The 17,982-nt window shown below is 35.6% G+C and overlaps 1 protein-coding gene across 11 annotated transcripts in view; it reads left to right on the top strand.

The window, feature by feature from the left end:
* The window catches only part of ATRNL1 (attractin like 1), a 425,218-nt gene that overhangs the window by 81,205 nt on the left and 326,031 nt on the right, over nt 1-17,982 (top strand). For all 11 annotated transcript variants that reach the window (XR_016468857.1, XR_016468855.1, XR_016468856.1 and 8 more), the window contains exons 11-13: nt 5,896-5,980; nt 7,729-7,937; nt 10,167-10,285. Coding sequence is in view for 7 of the 11 variants with exons in the window: in XM_090145543.1 (XP_090001669.1) it covers nt 5,896-5,980; nt 7,729-7,937; nt 10,167-10,285 (413 nt within the window). In the remaining 4 variants the exon portion in view is untranslated. The remainder of the gene's footprint in view (nt 1-5,895; nt 5,981-7,728; nt 7,938-10,166; nt 10,286-17,982) is intronic.

Genomic DNA, 17,982 nt, shown 5'->3' on the forward strand with positions numbered 1-17,982 from the left:
CTGTGATTTTTTGGGGGGGGATTTAAGTGTATTTCATGTGTTTATTTTCCTTATGCTCCTGCATAATTGTTACTACAGAACTGATGGATGTATTATTTATAAATGTATAAATCTGATTTATATTTTTATAATATTAACACCACTGGAATTATACCCTTTCTCCCAGTATATTTAACTTTTCCAAACTGAAACCACAGCTTTTCTCAACAATGTGGAACTTGGAGGATTGGCCAAAATTAAGTGGTCTCTAAATAATGGGGAAAGCAGTTAGAAAGCTGTGTCCATGTGGGTTTTGACAGTCTGAATGAGAGTGCAATTTTCAACTTGGGGAAGTTGTTGAAAGATTTTTTTAAAAACAATACAGAAGTATATATTTATAAACATAAATGTTTTGTACACACACAAAATTACTCAGGAGCGTGTATTGAAGAACTTGTTTCCAGCCCATTGTGATTAAATAGATCAATGTTTTTTCTTGTAAAATCATCATCTAGGAGCTGTCCTCACATCAGTTCAAGCCTAAATCTTTTGCATTTCTATTCTTATCATAGCCTAGGAAGTATCTGAAGTTATATTTTATGAGTACTGAGTTGCAGAGTTTGCAGATTAAAAAATAATTTTGCATAAGAACTGGAAGTTAAAGCTGAGATTTTAACTACTAAGCTTGGTACCTAAAAAAGAAACAAACAAAAGGAAAGCTTTAAAAAAAAAAAATAAATAGGGCATTGATTTTAGTCTCTGGCTAAATGGTGATGTTAGTAAATATATTTCTGTATCCCTGAGGCAGTTATTGTTGTTTCAGTGTATGAAGTCTGAGTTTCTGCCTTTTAGTTTCATGCATTGCATCTGCTTCTCCCGAAATGTGTGCAGAATGACTGGCAGAGAACCTCTATAAAAACAAACAAAAAAAACCCCAACCCAACCAACTCTCAAATCATTGGAATGTGGCAGCTGCTTGCATGCCCTCTTCTAGTGGTAGCTGTCTGGCAGGTTTGCTTGTATTTATAGGAGAGTGCGAGAATCAATGCATTTATGATAAGGTTCTTTTGTAAGTCTTGCTACTTTCTGGATTTCTACTGACTGTTTCTTTTTACAGAATAAATAATATGTAAATTCAATTGCTTATGAAAGACAGTATTATTTGTAAAACGTTAAGATTTTTTTCTATGCTACTCAAAGTTTAAGAACTAAATTTCTGAAGTTTGGAAAGCATTTTAGAAGTTGACTCCTGAGGTTGACTTCACTGGTACCAATTGGTTGCCCATTCAGTGATAATCAAATTGCTTGTATTTCATGATAAAACTAATTCTTTATTCATAATTGCTGCATGCTTGTAAAATAGATTGTTTAAACTCTTGTTTTTGTCATAACTATTAAGTTTGCATGTCTGGTAAAGATTTTTTTTCAATCCTCCTTAAGAAAGAATGTATTTGTACTATTGTCCATTCTTCTGGAATTACAAGCAGATTATCAATAAGCTACCACAAAGAAAATGTAAAACAACATCTATGATATATTAAGTATTATGTTTTCCTGAGCTCTGAAGTCATATAAGTAATTCTGGTGTGGTCTGTAGTAGCAATTTCCTCTGTATCACTGTACAATTAGGAGAGGAAATCCATAATAATATAATGCACGAATTGCTTTATTTAAAAGTTAAGCTTAATTGTTTTTAGAATATTGCTTGTAGAGTTACTCTCATGTATATAGACTCCGATGTATACGTTACACCTACAGTTAAAATTGAATTTATGCTGTTTCAAATATGTTTTGGTTTTTAGACTGCCCTAACAAAGGTGAGGCTGGAGCAATGCTTCCACTTCCTCCCTGCTTCTGACAATATTCTGTCTCTCTTTTTTTTTTCTTCTTTTTCTGTTCAATGAAACAGCAGTAAGAGTGGTGAAGAGCCACCTAGCTTGAAGGGTTAGAGCATTTTCTTTGGAGATGAAAGCTTTAGGTTTAAGTCCCATTGGGGAGGAAATGAACCTGTTTCTTCTACATTTTGGGTCATTACTCTAACTACTATAGAGTTATAGAAAATTAAGTATTTTTCCTTTTATCGTCTTTTAGAATTATGAACTCTTTCTGTCCTTTAAAAGAAACTCTGTGAGCATCTTGTCACATTCCATCTGCAAGTTCTGAGTGGGCATGGTGCTGCTGCTCAGTCTTGAATGTGGTATTGAGCATTGCCAAGGAGGGAAGGCTGATAAGATACCAATCAGCTTCTCTTCGGTTCTATCCCTACAGTTTTTCTTTTGGAATTTCTACAGTATTTCTGTAAAGGGAACATTTTAGTTCTTGGTTCTTCTGTATTCCTTACAAAATTTGGTAGCATTGTAAGTTATTAAGCTTTTAAGGGTCATATTACTAATAATAATTCAATAAGAGATGCCCATAATATATTTAATATATCAGATGAAAAAAAAGATGAGTAGTTTCCTCTGAAAACAGCTTGTGATGTGCTGTTTTCTCAGATTTTTGTAAATCAAAATCTGAATTGGAGATGGTTGAGTGCTGATCTTTTGTATAATTTTTTAAAGTGTTTTAACTTAATTCAGATATAATGAGGCTGTGTTAACTCATGTCTGGTCCAGCTTTGTCCTAATGTTTTAGTAATATCTTTTTCAAAATTAGATTTGAAGAATAAGTGTAAACTTCATGCTGCCTTCCACAGCAAGACAGGTTTTTAATGTTCTGAACTGTCTCTGAAAAGCACAATTCACTCTCAGGAAGACTTGCACAATGAGCAGGACACAGTTAGGATGCAGTAATTACCTCATTTTCACCTCAGTTGTATTTTGGTAAATTTGGTCTTAGTTCAGTGTTGTAAAGCATATTTCACTTATGTGACAATGTTGATTAGAAATGTTTTTTTTTTCTTTCCTAAAACTCATGCATGCTAGTATGCACGAGTGTATTTCTCTACCAGCTTCAGCTGGGTTACCTCAAGACTAATGCATGTTTCTGGTGTGTTTCCTGATGTATGTGATTTGTATGGGGATTGAATTCAGTCTAAGAGCCACTTTTGTATTATCTCATTGTAATATCTCATAACAGCATTATCTATAACTGTCACTAGGAGAGGAATAGCAATCTTTTTCCTATGATATAACATGGTAATACTTGTCCTTGAAGTTGAAGCCATAGTGGCAGGAAGTAAGGGCCCTGTGTTCTGCATTGTACTTCTCACTGACTAGAAATTCTGTTCATTTGGGATGAATAGAATAATTCCTTCATCTTCTTAATTTGTGTTTCTTTAAAAGAAATATGTGTTTCTCAGTGAAAGTATTTTATTTTTTATTCCTTGAAGTTTACCATTCTTATTACTGCAATAAATGCAATGGACAAGGCTGTAATGTTGGTAGGTAATGTTGTGAACTATACGGTTTGCTATTTGTCATTTTATTGTTGAAGCCATACAGTAAATTTGGAAATGTGGGTATTTTGAAATCTTCAAAAGAAATTTGAAGATGATAGGCATGGATGAATTCTGTTTGATTTTTTCTTTTTTACCAAGAAAAAGCCCCACACCAGCAGTTGGTTAACTATCTGTATTTCACATCAACCAGTCTTTGCAGAGAAATTCTGATGAGGAATTTAAAGTACTACAGCCGGATTTTTCTTGCACAATGGCCTGTTCAGTGTTCAGCAGTCATTGAGAAGGCTTGGAGGAGATAAGAGGAAAGGCTATTTGTAACATGCTTCCCTCCTCCTTTTCCTCTTGTACTCTATTGAAAAGAACTGCCAGTTTGACAAATATCATCAGCAAGCTAGGAATTATTATATCTCAAGCCCTCAAGGGTTTTTTTTATCTGAAAATGGGTCTTTATTATGGTTTTATGGTTTTCTTTCAGTGTTAAATCCCATTTTTTTTCTTAAATAAGTTTCTAAGTACAGGAAATACTATTTGTATATATGTGTACAAATAATAAAAAAAAAAAGTAATGCTTTCCAAGATAGGCTGAAAATGTAATGTTTTCTTTAAGTGTTTCCTTTACCATCATTGACATGAGCTAAGACATGCTGTTTGTGCTAAGGTACAATGACTTATAGCGACAGCAATATTTTGGTTTTGAAGTGCAACACAAAGATTTTGCTGATCTGCTGAAACTTTAAAAATGTGTTCTTTTATAGCTTTTAAAATGACAATACATTCTTGAAATAAAAATTGAACACACAATTGTTGATCAGTTTTATTTTCCAATAAATAGTGCTGCTGCTGGTCTTAAGCTATCAGATGATTCAAACATCACAGAAGCTTCAAATGCCAATGTTCCTCCTATATATGGTGGATACACAACTTTTATATTTAATGTTATTCCCAACCTTGTGATCATAAACAATTGATGCCCGCTGTGAGCTCTACTATTGACCCTGTTCAAGAGCATCTCCCTCTGGCATATATGTACCATTCTATTTAAGTAAAGAAAATCAAAAGGGAACAGTTGAGAGGTGCTGTGTGTTAAAAATATAATTGTATTATGATAATAGTTACGGTGACAGAAGGTAGAAGTTGACAGAGAGGATTCTGGCATCTACTGGCCCTCTAAGATAGTGAACAAAAACGTTATTATACCGTTTCTTCAAACTTTTAAATTCACTCAAGGTATGATATTGAAATTATTGTTGCTTGGACCATCTGCATTACTCTGGTAATGATGTGCTTTCGGTTTCTGTTTCCAAATAATAGAATGCTGTAATTGCTTTATCTATTACAGCTATCTTGACTTTTTATGGGTTCTGGCTGTTGCTCTGGGGAAGCATTGGTCTCCTGAGCTGCTTATTACTGCAGTGTTGTCCCTAGCTGTGCCTCTTCTCATGTGCCAAATCCACCCAAGTGACCTTCCACCAGGCTGTGTCAGCGTGGTACTATCACAGAAAGCAAACTGGACAGAATGCTGCTGTGAATGGCTTTCTGCATTCAATGTGCCAGAGTGGAGCTGAAATGTTCTGACAGTAGAAACGAGAGCAGAGTCAGGATGGCCTGCAGTTAGAGTGACTTTGGTGCTGGATAACATTGACCTTAAGGACGGTTTCTCCTTCTTGGATGTCCTAATTTGCATTTCTGTTTTTCTTCTTCTTTTTTTTTTTTTTTTCCTTTTTATTTGTTTTCAATCTAAGGGAGTAGGGAGAAAAGGTGTTGAAATTTCTTATTGTTTTTTATTTTTTTCAATCTTAAGCAAACCTTCCTGGACTATGTGCGTGGTGATATTGCTGTAGTTTTTCGTCAGATCTACGACTTGCAAAAAATATTCATATCTAAAAATATGTTTTCAGTGTGTATAAAGCTTACCTCATTTAGACACGCTTGTCTTTAGAATTGTACAGATAAATGAATTCAGCAGTACTAGGTAAAAATCTGCATAATAATTATGTTAACACTCTGGAAAGCCTTGGGTTTCAAAAGTGCTCTGTGCAGTCTTGCTGTACACCAGGGAACTTTTCAGACTGTTGATCTCTGTAGGATGCTTCTGCTTAGAGTAGGAAAAAGCAGCTTTTTCCTACTGGATAGAGGGGAAAGGAAAAAAAAAGTTCTGATTTTTACAGAACAGCTTAATTAAGAAACAAAATAAAAAAACTAAATGAGAAAAAACAACAGCAGGATAGTATTAAAAGTTTTAAAATATATTGGAACCAGAATTTCAGAGTTGGTGGGACCAACAGGTGATGAAATCATGTAAGAACATTTGAAGGAGGTGAGGAGTAGGTGGTCTCTTCTTACAGTGGACATAACCTTTTTCAGATCACTGGAAGTAAACACAGTTAAATAGGAGATAAAATTAGTTGATGCTTAAAATACAGATGACTGTCCAATAAAATCCATTCTGCACATATTTTGTTGCAAATTTTGAGATTATTTTGTATAATACTGTATGTTTTCCTTTTGTCTTTCAGCTTGTGATGAGTGGAAGATTTTACCAAAACCTAATCTGCACCGAGATGTCAACAGATTTGGTCACACTGCTGTTGTCAGTAATGGGTAAATGAAGCATATTTTAAATTTTCTTGACCATCTTTTGTAGTGGAAAAAAAAAAGACAGCAATTATATCCACGTGAAGTATGGCTCAATGACATATAACTGATATAATTTATTAATGTGAAAAATAGCACTTATCAGTGGCTTGACATATCAGCAGTCAGCTGTAGAGTTAATTTGAGATGCAGTGGAACCTATTCCAATGCTGTTTCATACAAACATCCTAGTGTACTGAGGTGTTTTGTCACTACTGTGAACTGCAGTGAATTTGAATTTAGGACCCACTATAATCCTCACTTGAATGTGATATGAACAATGCTTTTTCTTTATAGCACACAACTATTCCTTTTTCTTCTACAGTCATTAAATCAGAAACATGTAAATTTACTGGGGAAAAAAAGCAAGTTCGTAGATGTTGATAATGATCACCATTAACTCGTTGCAAGAGGAAAAATAAAAGCCTGTCAGCATCTGACTGCATGGAGTTTATTGTTTATCCTTTATAAAATATGTCATACTTTCATGACATTTGCCATGAATAGTAAATCTCAGTGAATCTTTGTCATTTAGAACTAGGAGATGGGTTTAGAGTTTACAGAATTTGATGGTTGCACTCTCTGCTTCCCCCACTCCAATCTCCCAAAATAAAATTGTAGGGGACACATCTCCTTTCTGGTAGCAGAACTGTAGAAAAGTATGGTCAGATTTGCTTGTGTGAGTTTTATTATTGCTTGTTGCCAAATGACCCAATGTCTGAACATGGCACAACTGCAGATGACTGTCCCACACTATTGATCGTTACACATTATTCAGCATTATTATAAGCCCATTATTTAAGCATACGTAGACAATCTTCAGATCCTCTATATAGGATCAGAAATAAAGGTGGTGTAATAATTCAAGTAAGATTTTAACAGATTTTAATAAAAACAAAGCAGTAAGCTGTAACACAGCAAATGTTAATCAGCAAATGTTACTTAAGAGAAAATTGGAGAAATGAGTGATTTTAGCAACAGATAAATTTTCACATTCTGATCTTTGTTGCTTTGAAACAATTAAGCTATGTCTAATACTCAAGAAATGTAATTTTTCAGTGAATTGGATTCAAGGTGAAAATGACTTTCTTTTCTAGAGTTTAAGGGTATTTTTAGAAGGGCTTTATTTAAAAGATAATATATTATGAGATACTCCTCAATAATTTCTCTTATTGGTAACTATATGATTGTATCTTTTATGAGAGTATAGGATACAGTAGATACATGAGTTCTTTCTAAATATCTCTTAATTGAGACTGTTTTTAATCCTAAAGGAGAAAAAAGGGATAAGATCTCAAGTCTAGTTTTCTGTCTTTGATGTTAGCTGCTACTGTACTAAAGCCAAATATCCATCTCTAAGCATTACTGGTAGGCTCTGAAATTTTCAAGGAAAATGTTCTCATTTCTTGCAGGTGATTTTATCACACTTCTTTCATTATCAAACTAAAAAATGAGTACTGTTTCCTGCATATTCCTTCTTTCTTCTTTCTACACATTTGGTGTGTGTCACTCACTTATACAACTAGCATGGAGTAATTTTTTCTTAGTCTATATTTCCAATGAAAAAATATGCAGAAAAGCGTATCAATAATTATAAAGCAAACACTGAAGAATGTTTTTTTATAATATGTTATTTTTTATTGTGTATCAAGACAGCTAAAGAAAAATAAATTTTTAGTTACAATATCTTATATTTGCTTGCTTTTTCTTAACAGGTCAATGTACATATTTGGGGGATTTTCAAGTGTTCTTTTGAATGACATCCTTGTGTACAAGCCTCCAAACTGTGAAGCATTCAGAGATGAAGAGCTGTGTAAGAATGCTCGTCCAGGGATAAGGTGTCTGTGGAACAAGAAACACTGTGAATCCTGGGAATCTGGGAATGCTAACAACATCCTTCGAGCAAAATGTCCAAAGAAAACAGGTAAGTCTTGTTTTACAGTATGAGATTTTTGATGCAGTATAGGAGACAGAGGGAAGAAAAAGAAAACAAATCCAATGAAATGGGAAAAACAACCCAAACAGGCTGATCTAGTGATTCTGACAATTTAGGGATTAATGTTTTAAAATTTTTGAACTCTGATTTTGGGGGGATTTTAAATACAGGAAAAAACAAGCTTAAAGTGCTAAAGAATGTGAAACATAAGAGGGTTCAAAGAGAAGAATTTACAAAAATTGCTTTAGATTGAATTTTGTGCATTGTATTTGGAGAACTTGAAGGTTGAGGTTTGAGATAATTTCTCTGAAATAATTTTCCTTTTTCTCCACCTTTTCATTTGCTGGACTGTGTGTGTGTATGCATGAAAGTGTATATAAATAGATGCTTACTTAAATAAAAGCTCTCATGTTGTTCTGATTCCAGGAAATCATAACAGCAGACAGAGCAGACATGGCCCCTGCAAGTGATAGCTACCATTACAGGCATATGGCACTGTCATGTCTGTATGTACCAGTATAGGAAAAGGAAAACATCACTGTTTCAAGTAGTTTATATATCAATGGGAATATTTGCATAGAAGTATAGAGTTCAGCCACAGCTGGAGACAAACTTGAGACAAACAAGTCCTTTGCAGCACTATGTTGAAGTGGGTGCAAGTTTGCCTGGTGAATTTCTGTGTGGCATTATGATAGCCATATTTGTTTGAAAGACAATTGAACATTATGAATAACTGTAGCACTCTTTTCCTGAGTATTTTGGCATGTCATAAATAAATTGCTTTTGAAAGTGTAATTCTTATACTTTACATGAACAGAATAGGCATTGCTACTACATATACCTATTTTCTACTCACATCTTTCATTGCATACAGTATAAAATCACCACCCGAACTTTGGCTGTTTATTAAATGTACAAATAGTAGTATACTACTTAATAAATTATTAGTTCTGCTATTAGTGCTTCAAGATGTTAGTTCTTATTTGTTTCTGAACTGGATATAAACTTGGAAAAAGATGCATTATCTAACTGAAAGGTTATCTGGGTAGTTTTCTGAAGAACTGCTTTTGTACTGTTTCATAATATTAATCTGAAAAGTTTCAGCTCTTTATAGAAAGAAGAATCTTGAGACTATAAATTCAGAAGTAACACAGATGAAAGTAGAACTTATTTTCAAAGAAAACCCCAGCAAAGCTTTGTTTCAACAAGTGTTTACGAAAATAAAATGTAGTCAGGCTGAAGAAAATAGAAAATTTAGGCCCAATTTCCAATGCTTCTGCACTGGGATAAAACTGCACCTCAACATAAATGTGACAAGCTGCTCAGAACTGCAGTTCTGAAGAAACTGTGTGGATCTGTCAAAACCTTTGCTAACTGGACAGCACCTCTTCACTGCTGTCATATCCTTCCAGTTTCAGGTGATAACACTTTGCCCAAAGCCGTGCTTTCATTCTGTTCTTTTACACCACTTGGCTCAAGTGTTATCTAGTTGAGAGCATCATGTGAGAAAGTGATGATGGTCAAGATTAAAAGATAAGCAGAAACTTTAATGGGTTTGTGAAAGAGCCACTCTTGGATAATAAGCCTTTCCTGGCAATGGAATCTCTTAAACATTCATGATCCCAAGACTTGTTTCTAGATACAGAGGCATTAAACACAGCAATTAGCATAAATTTCACTCCAAGTCCTACGGCTTTGCGTTAAGGAATTGACATGAATATTCTCCTCCAAGATTTGTTATACTGAAATAACAGAACTCTCTAATTTCTAAACTAATGATGATAATTTAACTTGGAAGGACTATGTGTTGCTAACAGCTGTCTTAGATTTTTGTATTTGAAGCTTTTACTGTTGCTTCCTGACAGCAATCTAATTTTTTTTATCAGAAACTTGCATCTAAAGAAAATCTATCTTCTGCATTAAAGAAGTGAACAGTGAATAGTTTAAGAAGCTTTCTTATAGGTTAAATTTACACACTGTCCTGAAAATGCTCATGTGCTGCAAATCAGTGAATGTTCATTTAGCTAACCTTCAAATATGATTGTTACTTGGGGAATTTTTAAAGGATATTATTAACTGAATAGAACTTATTTCCCAGAATTGCTTAAACTCTCATTTAATGGCTACAGCTTAAATAAAAGATGTAACAGAAAATACTCTAGGCACTTTTTTAAAATATAGTCCTATGTTTCTTTTTGACTTTCATTTGTATTGCAGCTGCTGCAGATGACAGATGTTACCGATATGCAGACTGTGCAAGCTGTACTGCCAATACAAACGGGTGCCAATGGTGCGATGACAAAAAGTGCATTTCAGCAAATAGTAACTGTAGTGTGGTGAGTCTTTGCAAATTCATGATCATGTTATTAATACTAATTTTTTTTTTTCCCTAACTAAACTCAATTTCTGTTACACTAAATAGAACAGTGAACAAATAGTAGGTTGTTTTGAACAAAAGTTTGACTTTTGCAGTAGAAATATTTCAGAGGGCAGTCTTGGACTGCAGTAAAGATATGCTTTGCAGGAAAAAAGGATCTTTGATTATGTTAGCCCACTATGTATATCTCTCAGTACAAATACAATTATCTCCTAATTAACAATATTTGGAATGTCCCAGAGTCATTACCAGTTTGGTTTTTGAGCGTATGCTGCCCACAGTATGCAGGCAGAAACTGTGGAATCCCATGATGCAGGGCAGTTCATTTTCTTTCCCTTTAGAGCAGAACCAGGTCAGTTTCTTTAGTCTTGATGTTTTGATCACTGGTCATCATGCAGATGTTTCTGTTTAAGTCATAGGGTTTCATCTCTTTTTATTAAAGGAATATGAGCCTGTGTCAGCATAAGATTAGATGAGTTGTGGTGATTTGCTGAGATTGTATATTGTTTATGTTTATAAAGATAGAACATATAGATTTAAACAGCTTTGATTTTTGTTTTTAATACTGCTTAGAGACATGCTTTAAACTTTGTCCGCTGCATCTCTTGCTCATTCATTTGATTTTTGAGAAACTTATAATACCGTTTTAGCTTTATAAATTTTGTTTCCTTATATATATATATATATATATATATATATATATATATATATTTTTTTTGGCTAGGTCCAGCTATACTGGAATTCAAAATCTTTTATTTACGTGCTTCCATGACTAAATGTTGGCTTACTTTCTAGTTTGAACCTGATGCAAATCAGTCTTATTCTCCAGATAGATAAATTAAGGCATGAGTTGGACTGACTCTGGATTGACTTAAAGCTTGCCCATTCAGAGTGAGGCAGCGCAAATCACAGCATTATAATAGTTTCTCAGAGTGATTTAATATTCCAGGCTCTAGTAGTTACATTCTTTTGTGATTTTCAAGGGTTCTTCCTTTCCTAATATTGTGTTAAGTACCAATCCTCTCGCCATGGCTTTCAACTCTTAAGCAAGAAATAGTTGCTAAAGAGCAGACTGTCTTCATACCTAGAAAATATGGAGTGCTGGGTATTCTAGCACAGGCTTCTCAGTTCAGTATCTTTCTTTGTTAACTGTTCAGGACCAAGATTGTTAGCTGAATTAGGGATAGATGCACCAGTCTTCTGTATCATTTCTTATGTTTTATCCAGGATTTAAGGCAGGTAGCAAAGGCTCTTAGTGGAGTTACTAGAGAATGTGATAGTGACAATGTATCCAAAAGATTTTTGAAAAGAGTTACCATAAGTTGGATGTGGCTATTTCAAAATTAATTATTGTCTGGTAGACTACAGTGGCAGAATTGTGAGGCTATCAATATAAACCTACCAAAATAGCATCAACAGAATGGCACTGTGTGGAGAAATGGCACAAATCAGGCTGATTACCCATTTTCATAGTCCTACAATTTGAAAATGTTTTGACAGTGCTGTGATGGCAACATTGGATAACAAGCTGAGGACTCAGAAATATCTCAAGGAGAAAGCCCTGTTTTTGCAGCTGTGCAAGTCTTCGATTTATTACTTAGATCATAGAACATTCAGCTGAGAATGACAATAATGTTGCAAAATTTGTTGTGTACTTTTCATGGAAACTGGCAGAGAATTAAAGGTATATTGACAGTCAGTTTGGCATTGGCCTCATGGTCACAAGTATGTGAGGGACACTGATTGGCGGGGCTATAAAATAAGGAAATTTCCCAAAACCACTCTGCTATTTGGACAGATGGACTTCATAAGCTGTACTAATGCACTGATGATACACATATACCTGCCTATGCTCACCATCTGATATGAATCAGCACATTCACGGGGCATTGTATTCCACCACTGTGGAGGCACATGGATCATCAGGATATATCATAATACTGTATAATAATCTGGTGTAATTGTGAGCAGAGGCTTGCAATGCCAGGTTGTTTGGAGGTCTGTCTTGTTTTAGCACTAGCAAGCTGGCTTGGTTTTTTCCTCATAAAACCTCACCTAAATTGAATACTTTTGCATACTATGATTTTAATTGACTGATAATACAAATATCTGATACAAACATTGAGGGATGAAGCTTATCCTGTCCAATCTTACCCAACTATTACCTATTTAAAAAAGAATTTGTGTACTGCTTGTTTTATATATCTGTTTTATTTGGAGTGTGAGTGTGGAGTAGATTGTATTGATTTTTACCTGTGGGACTCTGGTCATCACTGATTCTGATGTGTTCTGCCTGTTTTTTGATAGAGGAAGTAATTCACCTGTGGATCAAAATAATTTTTTATGAAATTATAATCACCTTGGACATCTGCTTATAAAAAACTTTATTTTGCACTATATGTCAGTGATACTTGCTGAATGTGTTCATAAAACTGTATTTATATCCTGTAAAGAAAAAAATTCACAAAAAAAGCCATTTATCAACTTTACTTTCCAGTCCTTTAAAAAAAAGAACAGAAAGAAATATGTCTTTGGAAAGATTTTCTTTTCAATTTGCTGCATCTTTACAAGATATTGCATTTCTAGCAACATTGAAGTATAAGCAAAGAATTGGTCAGTTCCACAGGAAGGAGCTGAGCCATCCCATGAAAACAAAATCTTTCCTTGTGACAAGTACAGTGAACATAGGCTGAAGAGAATTTGCAGGCTGCAACAAAAGACAAAGAGAGAACATGAATTTTACAGTAAAAATGTGCTTTATCAGTTTATTTTTTCTTCTGCTCTTTTGAAATGGAGCAAAATAATGGTAGAGAATGTGGCAGTTTCTTGATATATTAAGAGGGTAATCATTTGTAAGGACAGTAATATAGCAAAGCAATACGGCCATAAAGCTGCTTTATTTTTGCAGTTGTGCTTTTCAAATACATGCAGACACACTGAAAAACTATTTGCATTGAGGCCTTGAAAGTGCTAGATTCCCTCCTGCTTGCCAGTCTTGTCTAAGCTGTGTCCTTGAGAAAGAGGAGGTGAGCTGGGTTTTGGGTAAATACCGTGCCACTTTCATTTGTGATCAGCTCAAGTGCCTCTGGGCTTATAGATTAAAACGTCTGGAAATGCTGAAGCATACATGTAGGTTGGTACCAGACATTGTTGATTTATTTTTGATATATATGCTACCAGGTTTTGAAGACTTGGTTTTCTTTTTCCTTTTTAATATCTTTTCCAAACCACTTCTTTGTCTTCTCTCTCACCCAGTTCTTTGGGAAATGCTTGCACTAGGTGCATATCAAAACAAATTGGTTTTGCTTCTTCATATCTTAAACATAAATCATCCCCTTTCCTGATTCACATCAAGCTCCAGTTCACATCCAAACATGAGTCCTGAAAGGCCAGCTGAAGGAATTAATGGGAACTTCTTCCTTCTATCCCAATTTTTGTTGTTGTTGTACGGCTCTACAGTAAAATTTGAAGCAGTCACTCCAGGTAATGTAGGTCTAGTAATATGCTGCAAATTTTTGCTCTTATCTTGACTATAACCCTTCAGTATATAGAATTTTGCACTAACATTTTGCAAATAAATTATTTCCATATTAGAAAATATTTTGAAGAGTTGAAATATAGAAAGAATAGGAAGTAGTGCTAACCATCACATGAAAAATGTTGTCACTGTTGATTGAAAGAAAATGCTTTCTTTTCAAAACTGTACGAGTCCTTGGAAAATTTGAAAAGATATTCCATATAACATTTCAGTTCTTGAGCTGAATCCTCATATTTTTAAGCTTGTTAAAATACTTATACTTTCACTGTACCAAACAGCATATATAAGGACGGCTGACTACATTGAAAACACTTAAACTATTGGGATCAAGAACATCAGGCAGTAGTGCACACGTAATAATTTTCTGTATTAGAGAACAATTTGAGATGCGTCTTTTGAAGAGGAGTGTATGTGCTTTTCTTGTTTTGGGGAGACTGTGTTGGGAAGAAGCATAGCTGAGTTGTTCCTGCATCCAGTCTGTATAGCATTTTTGCTTGTGGCTACAAGGAGGATGTGTTCTTTCTGCAACTGTGACCAACCCACACCTGTGTCTCCAGTAGCAGTCTGTGCATTTCTTGTGTCAATCTCCACAAATGCAATACAGTGAAACTTCAGTTGATTTAGGTAATCTAATACACTCCAAAGTGTTAAGTTACTTTAAATTATTCAATTTCTGAGCACGGCAATGTAAACTAAATGTTTTAGAACCAGTGATAGGGATGGTAAAGAGCATATTGTGGAGGGATAGAGGGTACTAGAGGGTGCTTCAAAGAAAAGTGTAATCCTGCATTATTAAGTGTTTTTATGTAATACCTTAGAGGCAAGAACCATTGTCTTAGTGTAATATTTACACAACTTCCAGAAAGATAATGGTCTCTTTCATAGTGACAGTACAACACTAACATCAGTAATAATAATCATAGTGATATCCCTACAGATGAGGAATTTAAAGAACAATCAAGGGGGAAATGCTGTATAAAGTAGTAGAAGGAATTGTGAATAGAGAATTTTTTTTTTTGTAAAATGTAAATATTTAGGTAAAATTTGGTGGTAGATTGAGAGAAAGAGTAGCAAACCTATCTGATAATTTACAACTAGGCTGGGCAAACTAGGCAAGATTGTATCATTACCCTGGGAAATCCAGGAGGAGGTGGAGATGTACATTGTTCAATAGTAATTTCTGAAATTTTAACATTAACTACTGTAATATTTTCACTCTAGAGTGGAGATGTTGAAAATCACTGCAGTTCAAAAGTTTGTCTGTATTACCACTATATCAAGATCAGTTCTGAAAAATCAGTAAATTGGATGGAAATAGGAAACTATACATAACAATTTAATGATACTTGAGTGTGCAGAAATAAATATCCTACAAAAATACAGAACTTCAGTAACAGATGGGCTGTCATATTTCTGAATTTTATTGGTTTGCTAGCTTAAGTTATGACCTTAATATTGTGTTAATATGAATTACCTGTTGGATTTACATCTACATTGAACTAATGAAATTTTTAGGCAATGTTTAAATTGGATTTAAGGGGAATAAGTGCTGGGAATAAGGGACTACAACAGAACATTGTTATGGAAGACTCACTAATACTTTGAATTTTATTTTAAATAGTAAATAACTAGCGCAAAACAAGCTTCATGATTAGAAAATAATGGAACAGATAGTTTAGTTGGACAATAGTAATCTGTATATAATGTTACTAAGGAATATATAATTTTGAAAAGCAGTCGGAATGCTTAAGGATTTCAAAGAATCACAGAATGGCCAGGGTTGGAAGGGACCTCAAGGATCGTGAAACTCCAACCCCTCTGCCACATGCAGGACCACCAACCTCCTCATTTAATGTTAGACCAGGCTGCCCAGGGCCCCATCCAATCTGGCCTTGAACACTTACAGGGACTGGGCATCCACAACCTCTCTGGGCAGCTGTTCCAGCACCTCACCACTCTCTCTGTAAAGAATTTCCCCCTGACGTCCAACCTAAATCTCCCCTCCCTCAACTTAAAACCATTTCCCCTTGTCCTGCTGTTATCAACCCTTTTGAAGACTTGATTCCCCTCCTGTTTGTAGGCTCCCTTTAGGGATTCAAATGCTACAATGCGGTCACCCCGCAGCCTTCTTTTCTCCAGGCTGAACAAGCCCAGCTCCCTCAGTCTGTCTTCATAGGGGAGGTCCTCCAGTCCCCTGATCATCTTCATGGCCCTCCTCTGGACCCTCTCCAACAGCTCCCTGTCTTTTTTGTGCTGGGGGGTTCACACTTGGACGCAGTACTCCAGATGGGGCCTCACAAAAGCAGAGTAGAGGGGAGCAATCACCTCCCTGTCCCTGCTGGCCACCCCTTTTTTGATGGAGCCCAGGATACCATTTGCCTTCCAAGCCAGAAGGGCACACTGCTGGCTCATATTAAGTTTTTCATCTATCAAGACCCCCAGGTCCTTCTCCACAGGGCTGCTCTCAAGGACCGCTCCTTCCAGTCTGTAGGGATGCCTAGGATTCCTCCAGCCCAAGTGCAAAACTCTGCACTTTGCCATGTTGAACCTCATCAGGTTCACCCAGGCCCACCTTTCTAGCCTCTCGAGGTCCCTCTGAATGGCATCCCTTCCTTCCACCGTGTTGACCGCACCACTCAGCTTGGTGTCATCAGCAAACTTGCTGAGGGTGCACTCGATTCCGTCATCGATGTCACTGATAAAGATGTTAAAGAGCACCGGTCCCAAGGCAGACTGGTGGGGGGACACCAATTTCAACAGTATCATGTTTCAAAAGTGGATTAGTTGAGGGCTTGTAAATGAGCAGGTGGTGTTTTTCTCTCAATATCTCTCAGGCAGTTTTGTGAATATGCGTCGTGGCTGAGCAAAACTACATGCAGATTCATACCAGAGGTATTGCATGCTTTACTGTCTGTATGCATTTATTGGTCTAGGTAGATGTTCTGTTACTTTGCAGCATTGCCTTTGGCTCTGTTTCATACTGTGGTGTGATGCTTTCCCCTTGAACAGTTTCCATTTCTTTCTATGTGCTTCACTGTGGAACTTCTTACAGACAGAATTAGAGTATCTTCCACGTTATGCTCACAAATGGGAAATTCATCCAATGAAGGCATAAAAAAAGTATTCTTAAGCAACAATAATTAAGCTGGTCCTGTGTGAGACTAAAAATTCATTTTAACAATTGCATTATTTCAGGACTAAAAAAAAAAAAGAGAGAGTTAAATAACTGAAATCTAGAAAAATACTTGTATTTAAAATAAATTGAGAAAATATATTTCTATCGCATTAAATATATATGTGACTGCTTATAGCTGTGAATTGACCTCTGTCAAATGAGAGAATTTATCTAAAACTTCTGGTTACCTGAAAGGCTGAGCATGTTCTGAAATCTTTAGAATATATTTTGATGTTACTTTAGTTAATGGGGTCATTTTTCTCTTAATTTTACCAAAAATAAGCTATCTCAATATAATGATTTTCTTTTTCAGATGAATTATACTTCTCTGCAGTTTGAAAAGCCTATAATAACTCAAGATTTTTTTTCCTTTTTTTCCATGAACTAATCTCCTTTTTGGTACCTTTTCTTTTTTTCATAACTGCTTTGTTTACCTGTCTGTTATGGAAATGTACTTTAATGTGAACTTGCATATTGTATGTTTTAAGGTAGTGGAATATCTCTCACACGAGAAAAATCTGAGAGAGGTGGGACTGTTTATTTACCCCAGAGAAGGGAACCTGAGCATAGATCTTGTCTGAAGGGAGGCTGCAATAGCTAGGCTGTGGCGGTGCCCAGTGACAGCACAGAAGGCAGTGGATGCAAAATGGAACACAGGAACATCAGAAAGCACTCCTGTGCTGTGGGGGTGGTGGAGAACTGGCACAGGGTGCTGAGGGGCTGTAGAGTCTCCTCCTTGGAGATCTGCAAAAGTCACATGCATGTGGCTCTGCTTCAGGTGGGAGTTGGTCCAGGTGACCTCTGGAGGTCCCTTCTAACATCAAGCAGTCTGTGGTATTGAGAATATATTGTTGTCTTCAGTTAGGATTTGTTTTAATTATCCTGCAAGGAAGTTATTTGAAACAGATTTAGAGATAAACTGATAAATGGGCCAAAGATCTTG

The sequence above is a fragment of the Phasianus colchicus genome, chromosome 8 (genome assembly GCF_987193195.1).
Source record: "Phasianus colchicus chromosome 8, bPhaCol1.hap1.1, whole genome shotgun sequence".
NCBI lineage: Eukaryota > Metazoa > Chordata > Aves > Galliformes > Phasianidae > Phasianus > Phasianus colchicus.